The 24,796-nt window shown below is 44.2% G+C and overlaps 2 protein-coding genes across 11 annotated transcripts in view; one reads left to right on the top strand and one right to left on the bottom strand.

Annotated features, from left to right (window-relative positions):
• Positions 1-131: 131 nt before the first annotated feature.
• prpsap2 (phosphoribosyl pyrophosphate synthetase-associated protein 2) lies at positions 132-7,382 on the bottom strand. Of its 2 annotated transcripts, XM_072443577.1 has the most exons (11): positions 7,300-7,382; positions 6,143-6,306; positions 5,069-5,121; positions 4,648-4,714; positions 4,258-4,430; positions 3,271-3,386; positions 3,127-3,182; positions 2,550-2,698; positions 2,183-2,253; positions 1,962-2,108; positions 132-1,275 (listed from the first exon to the last, which is right to left on the bottom strand). In XM_072443577.1, the coding sequence occupies exons 2-11, from the start codon at positions 6,223-6,225 to the stop codon at positions 1,117-1,119; spliced, it is 1,074 nt and encodes a 357-aa protein (XP_072299678.1). In that variant the 5' UTR covers positions 6,226-6,306; positions 7,300-7,382; the 3' UTR covers positions 132-1,116. The 2 variants fall into 2 exon arrangements, with proteins under 2 accessions (XP_072299678.1, XP_072299679.1); XM_072443578.1 differs by lacking the exons at positions 5,069-5,121; positions 7,300-7,382.
• A 2,004-nt stretch (positions 7,383-9,386) lies between these two features.
• The window catches only part of caskin1 (CASK interacting protein 1), a 99,582-nt gene continuing 84,172 nt past the window's right edge, over positions 9,387-24,796 (top strand). For 6 of the 9 annotated variants that reach the window (XM_072443582.1, XM_072443584.1, XM_072443585.1 and 3 more), the window contains exon 1: positions 9,387-9,731. In XM_072443582.1, coding sequence (XP_072299683.1) covers positions 9,638-9,731 — 94 coding nt within the window. In that variant the 5' untranslated portion in view covers positions 9,387-9,637. The remainder of the gene's footprint in view (positions 9,732-24,796) is intronic. The other 3 variants (XM_072443583.1, XM_072443586.1, XM_072443591.1) reach the window with 1 other exon arrangement.

A 24,796-nucleotide genomic window follows, 5' to 3' on the forward strand; every position in this document is an offset into this window, starting at 1 on the left:
TTGGACAATCTTTTTTCAAAGCTCCACGTCCTGCTGATGCCACCATGTTTGTCTCAACAACTGTGTCAGAGTTAATAAAGAAATAAATGAAATGTAGTGTGTGTTGCTCGTATCTCGACGAAAGACAATGGTTTTGAGTTTAGCACTATTGATCTTTATTCATCTTCAGTGCTGAAAATAAATACAAAACATTTGAGGACACCTGATACGGCGACAAAGACCTGCTTCAGTCAAGAACAACTACATGTTTTAAACAAAATTAAATTAGTCCAATAATGAAACAAATGACTCCTTTCATAGGTAGTTAATGATGAAATATCCAGAGAATATGGCCACTCACTTGGAAGCCGTGAAAAAGGAAAAATGGCACAAAATTAAATTGACAAAATGGTTGATCTAAATTCCAGTTTAGCTTTAGCACGGGACACTTGAACATTTGAGCAGCTAAGCACTATGGCAAACACACATATGGTCAACTCGTAGCTACTTAGTTATTTGTCTAAAAGCCATTAGACAAAATGAAATGGTTTAGTATTTTGTAAAGTTTAGAGTAAATTACTGTAAAAACACAAATTGGAGGCTAATAATTTAAAATCCTTGCGGTATTTGCTTCGGTCTGCTCCTCAAAACATACTTCAATTGATTCAAGAGAGAAAACACACCAAGCATCTTTGAACTTCTGTAAAAAAACAACTTACAAAAACACTAAACCATTGAAACATTTAAAATAACATAAAAAATAAATAAAAACAAGCCTTTTTGTTATGGAAATGGAGATGAATTAACACAGATTTGATCGATACAAAGTGACCAAACTATCAAACTGAAGGCGTGTTCTGAAAGTTTGTCCAAGGCACTGACACACTGCAGTACAACTAGTAACAGTATTAAACCACAAAGACATTCCACGTTAAGAGACGAGTAACAAACGTGTTAGTTATGTTAATAGAGGTAACGAGTACAAACAGGGCAGTCATTGGCTCTTAATTTGAAAAACTAGGGCTAAACCTGCTCCGTCCCGAGTGCACGTTTCAGTCTGGGTTAGTTTGTGACGGAGCTACAACACGAGCAAGTGGCGTTTTCGCTGAGGGACTTCGTCGGGAGGTCGTGTGCGTTTTAGTCGTCCACCCCGATGTTGCGGAACAGGTAAGACATGGACTCTCCGTTGTGAATGCGGCGAATGGCCTCGGACAGGATCATGCTGATGTCCACCGTCTTGATCTTTGGACACTGGAGTTTCTGCAGTTCGTGGGGAATCGTGTTGGTCACCACCACCTACAAAACAAACGCATTACAATTTGGCAGAATTCAAATCCAAATAACGGTGCAGATTGATATTACTGGTTTCAAGGATGTGTCATAACATGCGTGTACTCCAATTCAAATCAAAATATGATGTCTTTAGAATGGGAAAGTCTTCAAATAATCTTCAAATAAGGAAGAAAACATTTGCCTGAACTCCGTAAATATGCAGGACTAAAAACATACTGTTGATTTGTAATGCATAAAGCAATTAAATAGTCCACAGTAGGTCACAAGTTACGTCAATTTGACAGTGTCCTAAGTTCAGAGGCTCGTCCTGAGTTCAGAGGCTCGTCCTGAGTTCAGAGGCTCGTCCTGAGTTCAGAGGCTCGTCCTGAGTTCAGAGGCTCGTCCTGAGTTCAGAGGCTCGTCCTGAGTTCAGAGGCTCGTCCTGAGTTCAGAGGCTCGTCCTGAGTTCAGAGGCTCGTCCTGAGTTCAGAGGCTCGTCCTGAGTTCAGAGGCTCGTCCTGAGTTCAGAGGCTCGTCCTGAGTTCAGAGGCTCGTCCTGAGTTCAGAGGCTCGTCCTGAGTTCAGAGGCTCGTCCTGAGTTCAGAGGCTCGTCCTAAGTTCAGAGGCTCGTCCTAAGTTCAGAGGCTCGTCCTAAGTTCAGAGGCTCGTCCTAAGTTCAGAGGCTTGTCCGTGCTGTGGTTGTAGCTGACCTCATCTATGGCCGACTCCTCGATGAAGCGCGGCGCCTCAGAGGACAGCAGGCCGTGTGTGGCCATGACGTAGATTTTGTAGGCTCCTCGCTCCTTCAAAGTCTCTGCTGCAGCAACAAAGCTGTCCACGTCGTCAATGATGTCATCCTGACACACAAACATGAGGATTAGGCAATCGTCTGAACCAGTTATTTCATACGGACGACAGCCCAGATTCTCACCACTATGATAGCGATGCGTCCTCCTACGTCCCCCACCACAGTTATAGGAGGCTTCTCTTTGGGGATCAGCACTGAAACAGACAAGACAATTTCACTTCATTCAAACTTCTAATCCAACCAGAGCCAGATCAATATGTGCAGCACTCTTGATTCAAGTTCTTCACCAGATCTATCCAAATGGACCTCGTTGAAAGCAAAAAAATAAAAATTATGCCGTCCTGTGATTGGAATTAATTTTACTGTGCAAGTTAATTATACTGCCTGTTATACATTCACATTTATCTGTGTTTATTATTAGCATCTAGTCAGTTTACTAAGTTCTACTCAAATCCTATGAACGACAGTGGCAAGTGCAGTGGATTCTTACGTGGGATGTCCATGCTGGGGTGGATGGCACCCGTGGTTCTGACAGTGGGAGGCGAGTGTCGCCCGTCCACCTGGTCCGATTCTGCATCCTGCGCCTCGCCATGAATCACGGCTAACCCCAAACGCAGACGCTCAGCGAAAGACTGTGCCCTGGGGTAGAACAAAGCAGACAAGTTTATATCAAGAGTAGAAACATGAACACAACTATATAAATGCAAATAAACATTTTTTGTCAGTGTCTAACAATTCTAGTTATAGTTTTCTGATTTCTAACCAAGGAAAGGTTTATATGCAAAGCCCTCTTTGGCTCCACCCAGTGGTAATTGGAAATAGCACAGCAACACATCTGAAGGAACGTTTCCATTTCAGCACAAAAGTAATGATATCGTACCTTGAGCCATAGTTTTACTCTTCTCAGTTACTAAAATACTCATTTGCCAAACTAATTAAATCAAATAGACATTTTACAGACCTGGCAGACTGGGCATGACTGTGACAAAGCCAGCAGTGCCCCATTAGCACTAACACATTGGAATGCGAGTATATAGAAGCCGTATGGAGCCTGCTAATGTGAATACCTTTTGGCAGAAGCAGGGGATTTGGCCACTATGACTGCATTTCTATAGTCGGGAATCTGCAGAGGACAGAAGCATCAATTATGAGGCCATCAGTGGTGTAGAGTACATGAGAGTATTGTACGTGTCTGTGAGAAGCTCCAGTACCTCCTCCTGGATGTACTGCAGCAGGAAGGGTGATGCCCTCAGATTGTCCACTGGAATATTGAAGAAGCCCTGGATTTCTTTCTGATGGAGGTCCATGGTGATGAGGTGGGTCAGACCTTCAGAGAGAGACATGCATCAGCCATTATGACATTATTGTTATGACAAGCTAATGTGAGCCAAGCTAATGTGAGCAAAGCTCTAGTGGGATGTGTAAAATTCACACACAAAAAGTTAAATACATTTTTAACATGTTTAAATGATCTGGGTCAATGTCCATTCTGTTGCTACACAAAAAAATATTCACAATCACTGTCCGTTCATCCATCCATCTTATTCCATTTAGCCGGGGCACGTGTCCAGCAGTCCAAGCAGGGACTCCCAGACTTCTCTCAACCCAGACACTTCTGTCCAGCCGAGAGACATTGTCCCCCCAGCGTGTCCTGGGTCTTCCCTGGGGCCTCTTCCCGGTCTGACATGCCCGGAACACCTTCCCAGACCAAGGAGGCGCCGGAACAAATGCCCGAGCCACCTCAGCTGGCTCCTCTCAATGTGGAGAAGCAGCAGCTCTAATCCAAGCTCCTCATCTTATTTCTGAGAGAATGCCTGTGTCAATGTCCTTTCGGCCATTACCCAAAGCTCATGGCCACAGGCGAGGGTAGGAATGTAGATTGACCGGTAAATCGACTCATCTCATACTTCACCACAACAGTCTCATACAACGGCCGCATCACACAGTCTCACACTCTGACACTCACTCGTGAACAAGACCCCGAGCTACATGAAATATTCCACTTGGGCCAAGGACGCCGCACCCACTCAAACAAGCATTCATTCAATTGTGCCACTGATTACCACCATGGCATTTATACAGTACAGGTATTACAGTTGTCGAAATAAGATCATTTTTAATACCGATTGATTGAGTGTGTGCAGCAGACAAAACTGTCACTACACAAATAAATGGGGTAGATTCCGTAAGTCAGTCACCTGCTTTACACATCATGGAGGCGATGAGCTTGGACACGATGGAGCCCCTCTTCCTCATCTTACACTGCTTGCTGTAGGGGAAGTAGGGCAGCACTCCTGTGATGCTGCGGGCACAGGACGTCCGGCACGCGTACACCATGATCAGCAGCTCCATGATGGTAGTGTTCACATCCCTGACACCAAGACAAACATAGATTACCAGTGTTTACGGCGCTCTACCTGAAACGCCTCAATATAGAGACAATGAACTTCCTCAACAGCCTACACCAGTTGATGTCGACACAGTGAAGGACATTCCTCACATCTTAATTAGTCATTATTTAGCCCAACCAATTCATACTGGCATATAGCTCTTGAAGATAACCAAATGTCACTTTTTAACACACTTACTTGGACACAGTTTGAATCACAAACACATCTTTGCCTCGCACGGACTCCTGGATCTGGACCCGCGTTTCTATGGAAACATAACAGAAGTGGATGAGCAAGTGCATTAAACCTACTGAAGCCCACTGCAGTCGAACAAAAGGCTCAGGAGTTTGGTCATTAGAGCAACCGTCTCTTCGGACTCGGGACTCAAAACAAAGTGAAGGCAGCGACATTCCACAACAAAGTCTCCCACGAACTAGAAATGAACACAAACGCCTCGAGGTCAAAGGAGTGACTAATGTTATCACAGATGGCGTCTCCAGACCAAACATACGGTCTAATATTATGAACTACAGTTAAATAACGACTTGGTTTAGTAGAAGGCTAAAGGGAACTAAAACTCAGGGTGTTCTAGTGAAACAGCGGTTTCCGAGCACCTCACCTCGGTTGGCCTCCTGGTAGACCTGCACCTTGCCCAGTTCCACCCCTAACCGCCTGAGGAGAGGACATACTGTTAGCTCCATTCACAACACCATCCACACCTAAAAATATACTCACTCACTAGAAAATTATGGCCAGTAAATTGGATTGATCATTTGCTAAATAATTCACAATTTAGTTGCATTTAGGCTTTATTCACTCTATTTTATTATTACGGTGAGAAGGGAAATATTACGCTAATCATTTTTCTCCAATTTACAGATGCAGCCAAGGCAACATATAGTTATAGTAATCTTTTAGGCTAAAAGTCATAGGAAAGTCTAAGGATTTTAAGTTTAAATATGAATTATAAATTCACTTAGAGCCATTTTAAAAGGCCATTGTTTTGATGGAATTTGAACTAGTTTATCATACAGCCTCTCAAAAGGTCTTTCCAAGCCTTTCTTACAACAAACAATCCATCATTTATATTGATAAGTTGACTATTTTGACAAAAAGATGTAGTTTTGTGAAGTTGTATTTGACCAATAGACCATATGATTTGACCATAAACTGCTTTAAAGTGGTCCATGATCCGTGATGTTTCTGGCTTCACAATTATACACCTGCAAAATGCCTTTAAATATACGTTTCCCGTCACCTCCCGTCGCTTTTTCTCCCCCCTCGGTTTGTTTTCAAAGAACAATATGCAAATCAATGTGTAATCTCCGGAGCCACAGTATTGTGCCATCAACAATAACAGATACAGCATACGTACCAGTGTGTAGTCTACAGCTTCGGACCATGGGCTAAGGATTATTTAACATAACAGCTCAGGACAGCTTGCGATTCATGGAGCTATTGCATGAAAAACTGAATTATACCCAAATCTCTATGGCACGCTGGCTCAACTTTGACACGAACGCTACGACGACGCAGTGGTCAGCGTAAACAGACGGACCACGTTGTTTCAGACACATTCTTCGTCTCCCGAGGCTGCCTTTTTTTTCTGTCACGTGTACTGTACAGTGACACAACCAGTCCTACCAGCGCCTACGAGTATTTGTACGTGAGCGCGAGAGGAGAAAGTACTTACTCGGATATCCTCTTGCTCAGCTCGCGGCTCGACGGGTGCGAGTTGCCGGTGAAGATGACCAGACCCCCCTTGGTGTGGTCCATGTCGGCGGGGTGTCGGACGGCGCGGACCTCCCCACACTCGGGCAGTGGATCCCTGGGCACCCACGCTGCGCTGAGGCCTTCCTGCAGGGGCCAAAAAGAGCGAGGAGGGCAGAGAAAGAGTGGCGTGAGAACTAACACAGAGGCACTGAGGGGGAACAGGAAATGATGTTAACACTTTAGTCTGCTGCAGTGACAGTATCATGATCAAGAGTTCTATGAATACCAGAACTTGCACAAAACGTTTCAACAATCATAGCGATGCATTGCACACATACACTAAATACGTCAACATGACACGTTTCCATGACATTCTCAATAAACATGTCCATATGGTCATGTGATTAATGATATTTTAGCATTGCAAACAAAGATAATTCAGGTCGTTTTGTGCGTTGACAGCAATGATGATGAGATAATACATTAAAACGAATGATAAATAATAACCAATTTAAGATAAAGCATTGAATTAGGAGCACTTTGCAACGTTTTAAAATGTACAAAAACATAAATCTATATTATTAGCGGTATTAATGTTGTGTCTGAAGATATTTATGCATTTCAAAGTGCTGATCTCTCTCAGTTTTGCATCTCGCATGTAAATTATAATGTAAAGTGTAATGTAAAGTGTAATGTAAATTGTAATGTAAATTGTAATGTAAAGTGTAATGTAAAGTGTAATGTAAAGTGTAATGTAAAGTGTAATTGTATGCAGCAGTCACGACATTAGCCTCTTGTGTTGCTAATAAGCTAGCCGTGCACCGCGCGTCCCGTTACGTCTTTAAAAACACCGCGTGACAAGTTATGTGGGAGCCTGGAAGATTAATTCTGCAAAGTGCATAATTATGGACAAATAAACAAGCTCCGGTAGAGAAAAGAAGCACCGACTAGAGCCACCGCGGGGGGATCCGAGGCTAACGGGACCCGCGCGAGAGGAGGACGCGTGGAAGCGGCGCAGACAAAGCTCTTCAAACTCACGAGCCACAACGCGGCCAAAATAAAGATGTCGAATGTGAACACGAGACCAGATCCAACCGTCTGCAGCGGGAGGTTTACCGGGAGAATGACAGCACTTACCAGTTTGACGCAGGTTTGGTTTCCGCCTGTACTCAGCTGTAACGTGAGTAACGACACTTCTGTTCAACCTGTTCCCTGTCTGAGCCTGTGGGTGGGGCCAGGCTGGAGTGACGTACAGCTCGACCACTCACAGTGAAAGACAAGGGGCATGGGCGGGGTTGACGGAGAGCTCGACCACTCACAGTGAAAGACAAGGGGCATGGGCGGGGTTGACGGAGAGCTCGACCACTCACAGTGAAAGACAAGGGGCATGGGCGGGATTAAGCGGGGGTCAATTAGATTAGCTATATAAATAAATAAATAAATAAAGACAGAAAGAAAGAAAGAACGAAAGAAAGAAAGACAGAAAGAACGACTGTTAGTTTTGGCCCTTATACTCCGCCGTAGAGAGATGAATCCATGCTACTTTGGCTAACATTATGTCTTGATGTTTGGAGCTTCATGGAGACGTGTGACATGCATTATCTGACCACAAGAGGTCAGTGTTGTAATGTGTAGTGCAGTGCAGACCAATTATATATATATTTTAATACTTATACACTCGTTACATTCATTTAAACTCGAGCAAATGTCTAGTGAAACAAAAAAAATAACTATAAGCTAATCAAACTCCTACAACAGGTCCAATCTATGGTCAGACCATAGCTTTAAGAGTTAAGACCATTTTAAAGCCTATGTGCTTCTAATGCGGCCCAAAGCCTATCCTGACCAAGTTTACAGTCATAGGGCATTAAGTACACGTAATATAGGCCTGATCTAGTCTGAATACATTCAAGCTTTTTAAAATCCTGCTTCTAGAGGGCCAGCCCAGTGCTGCTTGAAAACACGTCGAACAATGAGGCGTTTAAAAATACTTCCAGTATCTCAGTGCCATATGAGCTACTCTTTAGTGTTGTTACATAACTGACGTGGAGGAGGACGGGCAGCATCAGCACTGCACTGCCCACACAGAGAGAGACTGCAGAGAAAAGTCAAGGTCCAACACTTTGTTCCAAGCGCAAAAGTGATTTCTGACCAACTGAAGTTTGTCCTGCATCTCCTCATGTGCAACATGATGGCCTGCACATGTAAGCTGTAAACATAGAGTTGGAGGTGGATGAAGAGGCCAAAGAGCCCCAAATGTGTTCCAAATCTAACCATCACGACTAGGCCTATGAGCAGGGATTAAACCAAATATTATTTTAGGCTTGGCTTAGTAAAAAATGCCTTTGCTCAGGGACTACAGATGGAAGTTAGCTTGTAGCTGTCTCTGGTCTGCGCAATATATTTATTACACTATTTCTGAGTCAAATAAATACATGAACACATAAATAAATAAACATCCTAACAGGATTTTACAAGTAGGAAACAGTTTAGGCCTACAGCCAGGTCTACTGTGATAAGTGCTACTTTGCTTGAGTTTTTCATTCAGCCAGAACAGATATTCCCTTACAACTTAAAGTTTTATAGCTTCTGCTGAAAGAATACATTCTATTAAATCTTAGATGGATTTATAATGCTGTGCGTAAACCTGTGCCAGACTTTGTCAGATTTGAAATGACCTGTTGTTGTTTCCATAGACTATTCTTTATTGTCTTACGTAGATGAGGAAGTTGAAAACGTTCGCTCTCTGAGCAGCGCATTTCTCTTTGGCGCAAGAAGCGAGAAGCTCCATGGAAACCGCGGGAGAGGAGAGGGGCGGGGGTAGTTCAGGACACGCCCCCAGGCTGCAGTCACAGTAGCGCGCGCGCGAGGCAGCTGGAGGGCGCGCGCTTGTGCACGTGCACCATCACTGTGCTCGCCCCCGCCCCCACGCGGACACTGCTTTCCACATCCAGCGCTCGAGCGCGTGAGGAGCAGCGCACGCGGGGATGGCTGCAGCTGGATGTGTTTACGACGCCGAGCACGAGAGCCCCAGACGCTGCGTGGCCGCTCTCTGAAGCCGCCTCTGGACTGGACCAGGTCTACACCGGGTCTACACCGGGTCTACACCGGGTCTACATTAGGACTACATTAGGACTACATTAGGACTACATTAGGACTACATTAGGACTACATTAGGACCGCTGTATATCGAGCTTGGCGCGGTTTTAGTTGAGCCGCAGCTGCAGCGACTGCGAGCGTCTCTCGTCGTGCAAAGGAGCGTCAGTCCTCTAGCGAAACCGGAGAGCATCCTTCCCCCCCGTGTCCTCCGCGGTCTCATGCCAGCTCCCTGCTAGTGCGGACCGGCACCTCAGGGACCGGGCCACCGGGAGGAGGCTCGCTGATACGGCCGGGGCGGGCGCACCCTTCAGTGAGGCCGGGCTGTGCGCCGCGGTAGCGGAGGATGCTGCGGGAGTAGAGCGGCTCTGAGCGGACCATGGGGAAGGACCAGGAACTGCTGCAGGCGGTGAAGACCGAGGACCTGCTCACGGTGCAGAAGCTGCTGCAGAGGCCTCGGCCCGGGAAAGCAAGTAAGGCATCTCCTAACACGAGCACACCGGCTCTTCGGAGCGGTCTGGGGCTGAGCTGAGGTCTGAGGTGCTACTCCGACGCTGCTCGGATCAGGCCTGGTGATAGTACATGTGAGATGATGGAGATGATGGAGATGATGGAGCAGGAGGGAGGGCGGGCCACAGATTGAGGCGATTGAAGATTGACAGGGCGTGCAGACCCCTGTGCACTGCAGCAGAGGCAGGTTCGTGCACAGATGTGTGGTATCATGGGTCGTTCATACTAATTCTTCACTTCCACAGCCCACAGTGAGTGGGCAGCGGCGCGGAGACAGCGCTGTGCGGCGGCCTGTCTTGTTTTCTCATGATAAATGTTGGGCCAACTGCAGGAATTCCCACCCTTTATTCTTCAGACCATTTGAATTGGCTTTTTGATCCGTTGAGCACGTTTTGTCTCATTTATGCTTAAAAGTGTGTAGTGTACATGGGTGCAATGCATTCCTTTAGTGTTTTCAGTTTGTCTCATGGAATAAGTGGCCGGGTTTAGCACACTTCCTTTTGATTAACTCACTTATTGACCATTTACACCAAGAGCCAATCATCTGCTGCCATAATCTGAGGACTGTATGTGTGATTGACAGCTGTCTTTCCTGCTGCTATCACCATTAATAGGCTGTATGTTTGCATTCCCTTTCACAAGCACATGTCATCATTTCTTTATAACTCAGTAATAACCACAGACTCAGCCCAAACATATGAGCATCATTAGTGAATCTAATATAAATGCTGTTATTTATAGGCTATATTGAAAAGATAATAATCTGTCTAAGCCAATTCTTTGCTCTTGACAGGAGCACTGGGATTGGTGGGTTTTCCAGGTATGAAACAATGTGACCAGAAGCTCAACTGGAAAAGAAGAGTGTGGGCTGGAGGATGAAAGAGAGAAAGAGTCGCCTGCAGACACACACGAGAGGTCATCAGAGTCAGAACCAGAATCAGAATCAGAAAAGGTTTATTGCCTATAAACTGTCAATAAACAAAATTACATAGGAACTTGCTTTGTCGATTTAGGTCATAGCCGAAGAATCAAATCAAAATGTATGCTCGAAGCGCTTTCCTTTTTTTTTTAAATTTGCGAATAATTTTCTTGCCCGTAGGCTTTATTAGACAGTGTGAAATTGGGAATGAGAGAGAAGGGAGGACATGCAGCAAACCGTCGGGAGTCGGGATCCAAACCCAAGACACTGCGTCCAGCTGCACCCAGAGCACGTGCGCTGCGCCTTAACTTTCCTATAAGAAAAAGCCTACATTCTGAGCTCCTTAGTCTACAATTAGCATTTGTTTGCGCTATTAGAAATTAGGCGAACTATAATGACTTGAACGATACATATTTTGCTGTAATGAGTTTGTGGCGCTCTGCTACAAAGTATTACCCCAGTAGTATTCATAAACCTATATTCAACCAGGTGGGGTCAGAAAGAGTCCTCTACAATGCACTGGGAAGCGTTTTATAACAGTAACAGCCCATAACCGGTGATGCAGTGGGTTAGCGTTAGCCTAGCTCTGTGTAAATCTGTCCAAAAAGCACCGCAAGACAATTTACTAGGCCCTGGGTTGTAGCCGTTTGCAGTAAATAATAGTCCAGGCCTCGGTACACAGAAAATGATGGAAATGTATTGATGATGCTCTGCGAGTGTCCTCACTTCAACTGTGTCGCGTAGGCTATAGCGGTAGCATCAAATCAATTAGGCGACATTCTGAAGTCACATGCACCAAAATGCTCTAAACGAAAGACTTTTGGAACTAAGTACGAGCTAATAGGAAGTACACTTTATGTAGTACATGCGTTTTAAAGCTGAAAATGTACAGGAAAGTAACGGTCAAACCAAACACAATTCACCCTGGAGAGACAAAGAGACCACGAGAATGGACTGTTTAGCAAGCTTTATTCACGAGTTATTTGGCGCTCAGACCCCGGCGGAAGACGTTGCAATCATGGGCACTCCATGATCTATTTGTATTAGATGTCTCCCCCCGGAGCCTGGAGACTGGTGGTGGTAGATGTGAAGAGAAGGTAGAGGATGAGGGGAATGTAGAGGAGGAGCTGGGGAGGTGGTGGGTCGCAGAACGTTTTGAGCGGCCGAGCCATCTGCCTGAGGGCTTAAATGCGACCGCCTGGTGCTGATTGGGAGTGGGGAGGAGTCACTGAGAGCTTTGATTGGGGATGAGGAGCAGGTGCGAGGGCCATGGTACAGACGCCCCCTGACCTTTCACCCTACTTCTTTGGCCAGGAAAAACTGCATAACCTCTTTGGGATAAGCGCAGAAACCTGGGAGAGTCTATGGTGAAGTGAGGGATCTGACTCTCTCAGACGGACAGGCGGGCGCCCTCTTGAGTGCGATGATGGCGCTGGGGAGAGGGGTCCTTCCATGGAGGCCTTGACGGAGATGGATGGAGTTAGGTCTTCCAGGCTGAATTTACGCAGGCTTCATAACTACAATTCAAACCAAATTTGCATCATTACAACCTCTGGATCGTTACGGAAAAACACTTAAAGATATACGTTTGAAAGAAATGGTAGTTCTCTGTTGTTATGCATATTATAGCAAGGACATTTGGCCTTTTACTGTTTATCATCGACGCTCGTAAAGCTCATTGCACTGATCGTCGTACACCTAAACGCCGCCTTCCATTTAATCATTTTAAGAGTCTAACGTCGACTTTCATCACTCCTCAATGAAGTCTTAATCACTGCTCAACATTTTATGGCTGCGTGTGGCCGTGACTTCACCGCTGCCTCACCGAGAGACACATCCAAGCCAAGTCTTGACTTTTCAAACGCTCGCCACGACCCCTGTACCGCCGTTTTCTGCACCATTCGCCGCTCTGACAGCAGCGTCTCTCCAGACCTTTTATCATGGTCATAATTGACAACTCGCCCAGCCCTGCCGAGGCCCGTGAACCGCCGCTTAGCATGCCGCGTGCAGTCTCACACACGGACACAGCGGAGAGAAGAATCCTGCCTCAAATGAAGAGTTTGGGGAAGATACAGAAAAATGGAAGCGATTTGGAAGAAGGGTTGACAAACAGCGGTCATTCTGGTCAGTTAATTCGACTATGGAAGAGTCGTTCATAATCATTGGGGGTCAATTGAATGATTTTCTTTGTGAGTCTGTCGTTAAAGCGGGACTTGCAGCTTGGACGTTTAAGAGCGAGAGACTTGAACTTGAGAATTGACAAGTTCAAGTATAAACTGACAATCCCATTATGTTACGCAACCAAGTGAAGTGCTAATTTATACATCAACAAACAGCAGGCCTTAGTTATTTTATTACTTGGTTTACGGATCCGCCGCACTTATATTATTGATTTCTACAATATAAATAAAATCTATTCTATTTTTTTTTTGAGCGGGTCTGTCCCTAAACGCGCCCGTCTCTCTGTCTGCTACGAGTTTTTATATCGCAAATACACATTTTAAACACTTAAGCATCAGTTCTGTCTGTCTAAAACACGCTAAATCTACTGTTACACACTCCTGCTCGCCGCGAAATTGAAATTATATTTATATTCCGTCCGCCTGTGCAATGTATTTCATTTAAAAATCCGTAAACCAAGTAATAAAATAACTGCGGCCTAATATCTAAAATTAAATCTCAAGAACAAAGATGGCTGGAAGTGCCGACAGAGCCGAGCCGAGAGTGCCAGACAAACAGCAGCTCGCTAACGCTCACGTTGTTTGTCATGTAGCATTAAACATGGCACCAGCGCTTAACGTGTGCGGTGTTAGACCTGCTCCGGTGCTACAGGAAAAGACGTCAGTTTGCTGTCAGTTCACTCCAGCACGTTTCATGTTCAGCCAGAGTGGGAACGATGGACGCGTTATCCTGGTGAGGCAGAATTAGAGCCTGATCGTGTCAAGTGGCATTTACCCACTGACCAGTTTCAACCCAGCTCCAATACTGGTGTGTCCTTGGGCAAAACACTTCACCCATGGGGATAATGCGTCCTACTATAACCGTGAATGAAAAGAGAATGTTAGAGGTAAAAACTTGACGGTGACATTTTCCTGGATCTTAGTTCCAGGAGTCAGACGAAATAGATTTTTTGAAGTGTGTCTATTTCACAGACAACCAGGAAAACCAATTACACTTGACCTTTGTGATCTCAAAACAACTGACCACCAGTATTGCATGCTAATGAACGTAAAGGCCTATTGCACCTTTAAATCAAAAATACTTAGAATTCATCGTCAGTTGCTTTTTAACATTTTAACGAGGGATTTCCCTGAAATGCGCGGCCACTTCCCTCCCAGCCTCTGCCCCACGTGCGACCTCACTTTTACATGGCTGCTTTCTCGACTCGCGTTCCTCTGGTGTGTCGTTTGCGTCCGCGCCGTCGCGATTGTGTGCGCGGCCCGTTCAGTAAAACGCCCAGCCCGTGGCACTTGGCGCTGTCGTCCCTTTTTAGCGCTGAGTGCTTATGCCCGCCAGATACAGCGCCGGAGATACATTTGTCCGTCCGTCCAACTGTCTCGCTCTCTCCATCTTGACTGCGCGGCGCGTGATCGCATCCACACCACTGCACATCGACAAAGGGCCGGGCTAGCGAAGGATGCTCAGAGACGCAGCGTTTGACGGACGGGCGAGTGCAACTGTGTCTAAGGATATGCGGAAAGCGGTGCATCTTGTCGGTTTAAAAGAGGCTGCGGTCTGGTCAGGGACGAGAGTGGCTGTGGTCTCGATTGTTTCTGTCGTGCTGGAAGTTACAATAGAACAATTGGGGTTTAGCAAAGTATATTTAGTACACAGTTTTGACATCGGCCATAAATCTGTGTGTCGTCGTGTCTAAAAAATGAAACATGTAAAAAGGATGGAACAGTTCATGACGTGGGCTTCTTTTATTTGTTTGTGAGCTATGCAAAGTTGATTATTGTGTATATTGTTTTGGGAAAAAAATGCTGCAAAAAGGGCTAATAAAAATGATAAAATGATGCTGTAAACTTCTAAATGAAGGTATAAAGTGATATTTTGAGTGAGTAATTATCGGAATACCCTAAAATATCTAAATGTTTCTCGAGCCCGGCTTTAGTCCAAGTAAATTCATTTGTGATGTGCTCTGTACTGGTGGTTTTCATGATCTGATCTTAATCGATCAATTTGCAAAATAATTGTCTGTTGTATCCATAAAAGCCAATGTACAAAGAAGTGTAATTCTTGACACCAAATAAGAGTAATTTAATCTCAGTTACCATGTGGTCTCATACTAGTTTTAGTATTAGTGTTTGTTTGCACACATTGAGCCACTTCTCACTTGATTACAACATTATTAATATTAAAAACGTCATTTTTACACCACTTTGATGGTTTATGAATGCCGGTGAGATGCAAAGGCCGTGACTGCAGTGTTCACATTGATTACGACCATTATTTTGAAAGAGTTTGTAGTAGGAAGTATCATATTTGGGGAACAAAAAAAAACAGATTTGTGAGCCTCTGGTAATCAAATATGTTTAAAGTTGTTAATATTGATGTTATTGAGTTCTACAGCTGGAGCAAATACACTGACGTATCATTGATATTGCTCTCCATCTTCAAAAGTGTGCGGCGTATTAGAAATGATAATATCGAAAGACGTTTTGGGGCATTTTCTGCAAAACATCATCAGTCACTATAGCTCGAGTCGACTTTGTGATTGAATTACAACGAGCAGACGGAGGGAGATTTGTGCTCGGAGGGAAAAGGAGAAGTAAAAGGAGAGAACCCAATGAAAGAGGGAACATGGGGATAGCACTATGTTGGATGACAATGTTGATGGCTCTTAAAACTCTATTGAAACTGTAAAAATAGTTTATGCATCAAGTAAAGCATAGTTCACTCAACAACATACTTTCACCATCAGAGGGTTTAGACATCATTATTATAAAGGTACAAGCTTATGGACTATTTCAAACTTCAATTTCTTTTTTTTAACTATTTATTGTAAAGATTTAGGGAATAAAATTAAATAATGAGAGGAAAAAAGAAATATTTATGCATACATGGATGTACAAATTTCAAGTTCACTTATGCACGCACACACACACACACACACACACACACACACACACGACACACACACACACGACACACACACACATGACACACACACACACACACACGACACACACACACATGACACACACACACACACACACGACACACACACACACACGACACACACACACACACAGACACGCACGCACACACACACACACACACACGACACACACACACACACAGACACGCACACACGCACACACACACGACACACACACGACACACACACACGCACACACGCACACACACGCACACACACACACACACACACACAGACACGCACGCACACACACACACGCGCACACACACACACACACACACACGACACGCACACACGCACACACACGCACACACACACACACACACACGACACACACACACATGACACACACACACACACGACACACACACACACACGACACACACACACACACAGACACGCACGCACACACACACACACACACGACACACACACACACACGACACACACACACACACAGACACGCACGCACACACACACACGCACACACACACGCACACACACGACACACACACACACACACAGACACGCACACACGCACACGCACACACACACACACACACGACACACACACAACACACACACACGCACACACACACACACAGACACAGACATGCACGCACACACACACACGCGCACGCACACACACACACACACGACACACACACACGCACACACGCACACACACGCACACACACACACACACACACGCACACACACACACACACACACACACACACATTTTCTCTTATGCTTATATTAGAATAATACAAATAAATAAAACAAATAATAAGAATAAGAGAAAAATAAATAATAATAATAAAAAAGAAATAAAAAAGAAAAAAAGGGGGTTTAGGGCTGAGTAGGACACAGCAAATTCAAAATATGTAAAGGATAAGGGTTAGCAGAAAGTGAACTAGCATCTAATGGAAAAAGGGGGTTAAAGCATCTTATGGCAGGAAGTATGAGTCCCATTTTGTCCATTGCTTGTTGAATTAGTCCATTTTCAAGTTGAGTCTGGCGGTTATTTTTTCCATGTTGCGTATGTCAGTTATGATGTCCGTCCAGTCCTTAACCGTCGGGGCAGCTTGGGTCATCCACGGTTTTGTTATTAAACTTAAAAGTTATTTTTATTTTTATTTTATATGTCTGATCCTGTCAACACGTTGTAGTAGAGCAACGTTGTCTACGCTGATAACTAAGACGAGCTTTGTAAAGTTGTTGGAACGTTGTAAAAAGAGAGAAAAGGTGTGGAAGGTGCTCTTACAGCTGGAGAAGTGTTAATGAGAAGAGCAGCAACGTGGAATACACCAGGATCCCAGATGTGGCAGGTTTTCAGAGGAGATTCAAGACTCCACAACAAATCAAATCAAATCAAATCAATTTATTTTTGTAAGGCCCAAAATCACAACAACAGTTGCCTCTGAGGGCCACAGGGAGAAATGAATCAACAATGTCTGTGGTGGCGATGGAGTCAGACAATGTCTGTGGTGGCGAGGGACGATGTCCCAGGGTCCTCTGTCCTTAGACTCTCCTTCTCGGCCAGGAAAAACTACAAAAAAAACCTCTTTGGGAAAAAAGCGTAGAAACCTGGAGGAGTTCCAGTGAAGGAGAGATCCGACTCTCACAGACGGACAGACGGACACGAGGAGACTGGAGCTGGACCCACTCTTCAGGCAGATGAGGGACCGACTGAGGCGAACTGGACCCACTCTTCAGATGAGGGACCGACTGAGGCGAACTGGACCCACTCTTCAGATGAGGGACCGACTGAGGCGAACTGGACCCACTCTTCAGATGAGGGACCGACTGTGACAACTATGACATTCTCGTAACGCTGCATTACCACTGCTCTTTGCCCAAAGAGGCTGGGCAAGGGTTGGTCCAGTCTGTTTTTTGAGCTGATACCAATATTCGGCTTGATACTGGGACCAGGGTTTTCATACTGTTGGAACCTACAGCTCCTGGTACCTTTCTTTTTGTTCCTGTTTATTGGGAAATATGTTTCAATCATTCTAAACTAAGATGTAACGTGAACACTCGATAAAAAACAAGTCTGCTAAGGCCAAAAAAAAAGAAATAGTGTGTTTCCGGTAACATTGGGGAAAAAATTCAGGTTGGTAGGTCGGATTTTAATTTTTTTTTAATATATATTTTAAAATCCTCGCACAGGTTTTGCAGACAGTTTTCTTTTCTCAGAAGTGAGCGCTTCGCATTGAAGTGGCCTTATTGATGCAGATATTGAATAAAATAGTTCTCTACATCTATACTAGTCCATCACAGGAAAAGTGTGTGCCTGTCGCCACAGCCATGGCAGCCAGTGGGTCGGTACTAGATCATACACTCCTAACTGATTCTGACTTCCGTGAGTTAAGAGTGTATGATCTAGATCACTGACCAAACCTGAGCAAACATCTGCACAAACATGGATGCATCGCCCGTAGGTAAAACGAAACCTATCAAAAGTGCAGCCATTTTCATATCTTACGATCCCCACAGCTTTTGGATTCGCTCTCACAATTTGACATTCTCGAAACGTACGGCCAGTAAATATGCAATAAAATGTTTAAGGTTGGGTTTTGAAATTCAGGTCGGTAAGTACCGTACTAAGTTTGAACTAATATTCAGAATAACCGTCAGTAATTGTGTTTTATTTCCTTTATTTTAGTAACATTTGTATTCATTTCATCATCATTTTGAGCATCATAGTTTTATGTGCTCAAAAGGAGTCGGTAGAAGAAGAAATATTTTTGTTTGCCCAATTACAGTACAATATAAAGTCAGTTAGACCCACTTTCACGAGTAAGAGGGGGACAGTGTAGTTCCTCTGACTAAACAAGTCATTGGTGAATTGGTAAAAATTCACCAATGACTCGCTGAGCTGGTCCATCCTCATTTACTTTTGCTCGTCTCAAAAAGCTGTGTACTTGCTTGTACTTGCTGTGAATATTCAAGTTTAAGTCACAGATTGAAATACTTACAACCTCCTTTTATGGTTTACACGATCAGCTTTAGCACAGAAATGATATATGTCAGTAGAGATTCTCGTTGGAGGCGTGACAATCTATAGCAATTCAATGCAGATAGAACACTAAAAATAGAAAGCTTATTGGTTCAGAAAGAGGGAAACGCTTTGCTCGGCCACTGTTAACGGCCCGAGTCAACAGCACTTAGCTTCGTAGCCACAGCCTGACCATTAATCACACGAGCAAGACAAAACTGTTACTATACCTTTTGCTTATTCTATGTTCTTTACCGTACAAATTAACAGTGAGGTCTGAGTGAAAAGACCACCCACTAAAGAGGCGACACCCACACCTCCATTCGTGGACGGTACAGCGTGGCACATGTACAGCGGCTCTGAATCATGGCGCATTAGATAAAACAGGCATCGAGAATGGAGAGTGTGTGGGAGTGCGTGCTTCTCTTCAAGCTGCTGCAGGATTTTTCCACTCAAAAAGGCAGCACGGACCTTATTTTTATGTTTCCACTTTATGTTTGAGCAGCTAATAAAGGCAGGAAATTGTGCGTTTTTTTTTTAATTTTTTTCAACAACACGGATCCAACAAGGCGGCACTGTAAGGCCCGTCGAAATGTTCCACTCAGCAGCGTGTCAGTGTGAGGAGTTTGTGAATGAACAGTGGTGGGTACAGTGAGTTTAAAGACAGCCCTGTGAGTGTTACAGAGACACACCCCTGGGCCACGCTCTTTCATACGAATCTGAGGAAAGATACTGTGCATTGTGGTGGTGGTTATTCAGGAGGAGGTGGTAAGAAAAACGGGACGAGAAAGGCTTCAGTTCTAGTCACTCTGAGGATGGTTTTACCTCCAGCCACAAGGTGTCAGTGAGCAGACAAATGGATGCTCATCTGTTTGAAGACAATAGGGGCACTCGACTTGTTCCGGCCTGAAAAGTGCAGATCTTCACTTACATTACATTAATTCTTTGTGGAGAATCAGCTGAGTCTTGCTCAAATAAATCTAAATTGAATGCTCACACAGCGGAGAGCAAGTTACAGATGAATAATCACTGGCAGCACGTTGAGACGCCCCCTTTAGTTAACTAATAGATGCTCAGGGCTTATTTTAATATCGGAGAATCAGAAAAGGTTTATTGCCATTGTGAGGGAACTATATTCACTGGGTAGTAACTTGTTTGGGTGATTCGGTGCAACATGCAGCGATGAACAATGATAAAAGCCCCGCAGCCCTAACAATCAGCTGTAAACTACATAAAAGGAGTGTCAGTCCTTTTCATGAACTAATTCCAGGGGCCTCAATAATGTGAATAATCACTGGCAGCATGTTAAGACCTTTAGATATGATGTAAACACTTCACCGGGGGAAACCTGTGTGTTTATTAAAAGTAGCCGTTTGTCTCAAAGTTAAAGTCTAATATAAATGAAATGAATTAAGTTTGTTGTAACATTATTGTTTTAATTTAATTTAGGTTAACAAAACTTCACCTTTTACTCACTCCATCTGCTACCCCAAACACGAACAAGCGGTGGAAAAGAAATGGATGAACGTGCAAGGACAAAACACATTTGCTCAACTACATGAACAAAAATCATGAACAGCCACTTTAACCATCAAAATGAAATCCTAATTCTTACCTGTTTCCTGTTCAAAATGGTCACAATATACATACATGTATTAATGCCACTGAATGTAACGTTATGCCCATCTGTGTAAGTAAATCCCCGAGTGCCTGAGCGCTTCCTGGAGGCGAGGCCATCTGTGTGCAGCCGCTCAGCAGATGCTCCTGCTGGACCGGTGCCGTACAGCTGTGCTTTTACACAAGGGTCAGATCCACGAGCTGACCTCCAGCATGAGCTTATACTGAGGCTATATGAGTGTGTCTACATACTCTGCATTGTCTTTACTGCTGAGCAACCAAGCTTATGGATGGATGTAGGACCGAGATCCTCAAACTCTTTCTGCCACGCCCCCCTTGGGAGATGAAAAAAAGTCTTCTTCTTCTTCTTCTTCTTCTTCTTCTTCTTCTTCTTCTTCTTCTTCTTCTTCTTCTTCTTCTTCTTCTTCTTCTTCTTCTTCTTCTTCTTCTTCTTCTTCTTCTTCTTCTTCTTCTTCTTCTTCTTCTTCTTCTTCTTCTTCTTCTTCTTCTTCTCCTTCTCCTCCTCCTCCTCCTCCTCCTCCTCCTCCTCCTCCTCCTCCTCCTCCTCCTCCTTCTTCTTCTTCTTCTTCTTCTTCTTGGTTACCGCCACCTACTGTAGTTTGACTTAAGACTTCACTTTTTAGACTTTTAGACCCACAGCATTTCAAGGAGAGGACTTACTCACGTTTATGTTTCATTGTCTCAAAGTGGAAAAGAATCAATAAATAAAATGATAATAATAAAATAAAGAAAAATTTAGTGTAGCGTCTAGTTGAATTGAGAAGACCAGAACTGATGGTTAAATGAGTTTTTATTGTTTCCATTCCGTGTCATTCAACCAACGCCAGAGCAAGGCAAGAACAAATAAAGAATAATGACCATTTTGTCTATATATAATCACTCTATAACCGTATAATCACTGTTATTAGCTCATTACATCAGCATTTGTAAAAGAAATGTTTAAAATGGTTGAATAATACATTAATCAATGTTACAAATCTTGTTCCCCCGTCGCCTGTATCTTTACCTTTGGGTTTTTATAGCGTTCACCATGTTTTTCGATGTTTTCACCTTTAAACGTGGCGTCTTTTGATTCTCAAGTATATTTTCATTTCACTGTCACTTCCGGTCACACAGGAAGTTACAAAAATAAAAGCGAAATCTTATACATGTATCACTCTGTAGACTCTTTTTAAAAATGAACAACAACATATGAAATTGCAGAATGAAGGCAAAAGTGGAAAATAATGTATTTTCAATGGAGAAATTCAACAGAAAAAAATTGTGTTACATGTTTGTTCATCAAAAATAACTTTGTGAAGCTCGGATACAATTTTGAGGCTAGAAAACCCTCGTTTTTTGTAATAGAATAGAAAAGTGACTGACATTTTCTTGTAAATTCCTTAGTGCTAAGATCAGATGTCAGTTAAACATTGAAAATTGTTCTACGGTTTCTCATTTATTCTCCAGTGACTAAAATCTCCATTGGTTTAACGTTAGCCTAACTGAACATTCTATTATAGTTTAGTTCACATCTGCTGTAGGTACACAGTCATATTTCAGAGACAATTCATATTTGTGCTGAAATAATTTGCTTTAATTGTATATAAAAGATCAGCGGCGATGCTTTCTCAGCCTGCTGAGCGCTGCAGAGGAAATGCAGCTGAGTGGGCTCAAAACTGATTTCAAGTGATTAATTACGGCCAATCTCATCAGGAAGTACCATTGATTTCTTCCACTGCACTCATTTCATTTTTATATCGGCTGCGTTAGTTTGTTTGGCCGGATTCTGTGCCTGCACTAAACCTTTCCATGAACGGTTTGCCATCGTGACCTTTATGGAATCTCATTTTCATAAACGACTCCCACATTATTGTCTGACTGTGATCAATGTTCCTGAATGAGAAATAATGCCAGCGTCAGCCTCAATCAGACATGTGCAGAGAACAGTGTCAGTTTGCAGAGAGTCACTGTGAGAGTCATAGTGAGAGTCACAGTGAGAGTCACAGAGAGAGTCACAGAGAGAGTTACAGAGAGAGTCACAGAGAGAGTCACAGAGAGAGTTACAGAGAGAGTTACAGTGAGAGCTACAGAGAGAGTTACAGTGAGAGTCACAGAGAGAGTCACAGAGAGAGTCACAGAGAGAGTTACAGAGAGAGTCACAGACAGAGTCACAGACAGAGTCACAGACAGAGTCACAGTAAGAGTCACAGTGAGAGTCACAGACAGAGTCACAGTGAGAGTCACAGTGAGTCATAGTGAGAGTTACAGTAAGAGTCACAGACAGAGTCACAGTGAGAGTCACAGTGAGAGTCATAGTGAGTTACAGTAAGAGTCACAGTAAGAGTCACAGTGAGAGTTACAGTAAGAGTCACAGCGAGAGTCACAGAGAGAGCTACAGAGAGAGTTACAGTGAGAGTCACAGTAAGAGTCACAGTGAGAGTTACAGTAAGAGTCACAGCGAGAGTCACAGAGAGAGCTACAGAGAGAGTCACAGAGAGAGTCACAGAGAGAGTTACAGTGAGAGCTACAGTGAGAGTCACAGAGAGAGTCACAGAGAGAGTTACAAAGAGTCACAGAGAGAGTTACAGTGAGAGCAACAGAGAGAGTTACAGTGAGAGTCACAGAGAGAGTCACAGTGAGAGTTACAGAGAGAGTTACAGTGAGAGTTACAGTGAGAGTCACAGAGAGAGTCACAGTGAGAGTTACAAAGAGTCACAGAGAGAGTTACAGTGAGAGCTACAGAGAGAGTTACAGTGAGAGTTACAGTGAGAGTCACAGAGAGAGTCACAGTGAGAGTTACAGTGAGAGTCACAGAGAGAGTTACAGTGAGAGTCACAGAGAGAGTCACAGAGAGAGTCACAGAGAGAGTCACCGTGAGAGTCACAGAGAGAGTCACAGAGAGAGTTACAGTGAGAGCTACAGTGAGAGTCACAGAGAGAGTCACAGAGAGAGTTACAGAGAGAGTCACAGTGAGAGTCACAGCGAGAGTCACAGAGAGAGTTACAGTGAGAGCTACAGAGAGAGTCACAGTGAGAGTTACAGTGAGAGTCACAGAGAGAGTTACAGTGAGAGTCACAGTGAGAGTCACAGTGAGAGTCACAGACAGAGTCACAGCGAGAGTCACAGTGAGAGTCACAGACAGAGTCACAGTGAGAGTCACAGTGAGAGTCACAGTGAGTCATAGTGAGAGTTACAGTAAGAGTCACAGTAAGAGTCACAGACAGAGTCACAGTGAGAGTCACAGTGAGAGTCATAGTGAGTTACAGTAAGAGTCACAGTAAGAGTCACAGTGAGAGTTACAGTAAGAGTCACAGCGAGAGTCACAGAGAGAGCTACAGAGAGAGTTACAGTGAGAGTCACAGAGAGAGTCACAGTGAGAGTCACCCTGAGAGTCACAGCGAGAGTCACAGAGAGAGTCACAGAGAGAGTTACAGTGAGAGCTACAGTGAGAGTCACAGAGAGAGTCACAGAGAGAGTCACAGAGAGAGTTACAGAGAGAGTCACAGTGAGAGTCACAGCGAGAGTCACAGAGAGAGTCACAGAGAGAGTTACAGTGAGAGCTACAGAGAGAGTCACAGTGAGAGTTACAGTGAGAGTCACAGAGAGAGTTACAGTGAGAGTCACAGAGAGAGTCACAGAGAGAGTTAGAGAGAGTTACAGTGAGAGTCACAGTGAGAGTCACAGTGAGAGTCACAGACAGAGTCACAGACAGAGTCACAGCGAGAGTCACAGTAAGAGTCACAGTGAGAGTCACAGACAGAGTCACAGTGAGAGTCACAGTGAGAGTCATAGTGAGAGTTACAGTAAGAGTCACAGTAAGAGTCACAGACAGAGTCACAGTGAGAGTCATAGTGAGTTACAGTAAGAGTCACAGTGAGAGTCACAGCGAGAGTCACAGAGAGAGCTACAGAGAGAGTTACAGTGAGAGTCACAGAGAGAGTCACAGTGAGAGTTACAGTGAGAGTCACAGTGAGAGTCACAGAGAGAGTCACAGAGAGAGTTACAGAGAGAGTTACAGTGAGAGTCACAGTGAGAGTCACAGTGAGAATCACAGACAGAGTCACAGTGAGAGTCACAGTGAGAGTCATAGTGAGAGTTACAGTAAGAGTCACAGTGAGAGTCACAGTGAGAGTCACAGAGAGAGTTACAGTGAGAGTCACAGACAGAGTCACAGTGAGAGTTACAGTAAGAGTCACAGTGAGAGTCACAGCGAGAGTCACAGAGTCACAGACAGAGTCACAGACAGAGTCACAGTGAGAGTTACAGTAAGAGTCACAGTGAGAGTCACAGCGAGAGTCACAGAGTCACAGACAGAGTCACAGACAGA

The sequence above is a fragment of the Eucyclogobius newberryi genome, unplaced genomic scaffold (genome assembly GCF_026437365.1).
Source record: "Eucyclogobius newberryi isolate DKJ021-1_F unplaced genomic scaffold, fEucNew1.0.hap1 SCAF_13, whole genome shotgun sequence".
NCBI classification, from domain to species: domain Eukaryota; kingdom Metazoa; phylum Chordata; class Actinopteri; order Gobiiformes; family Gobiidae; genus Eucyclogobius; species Eucyclogobius newberryi.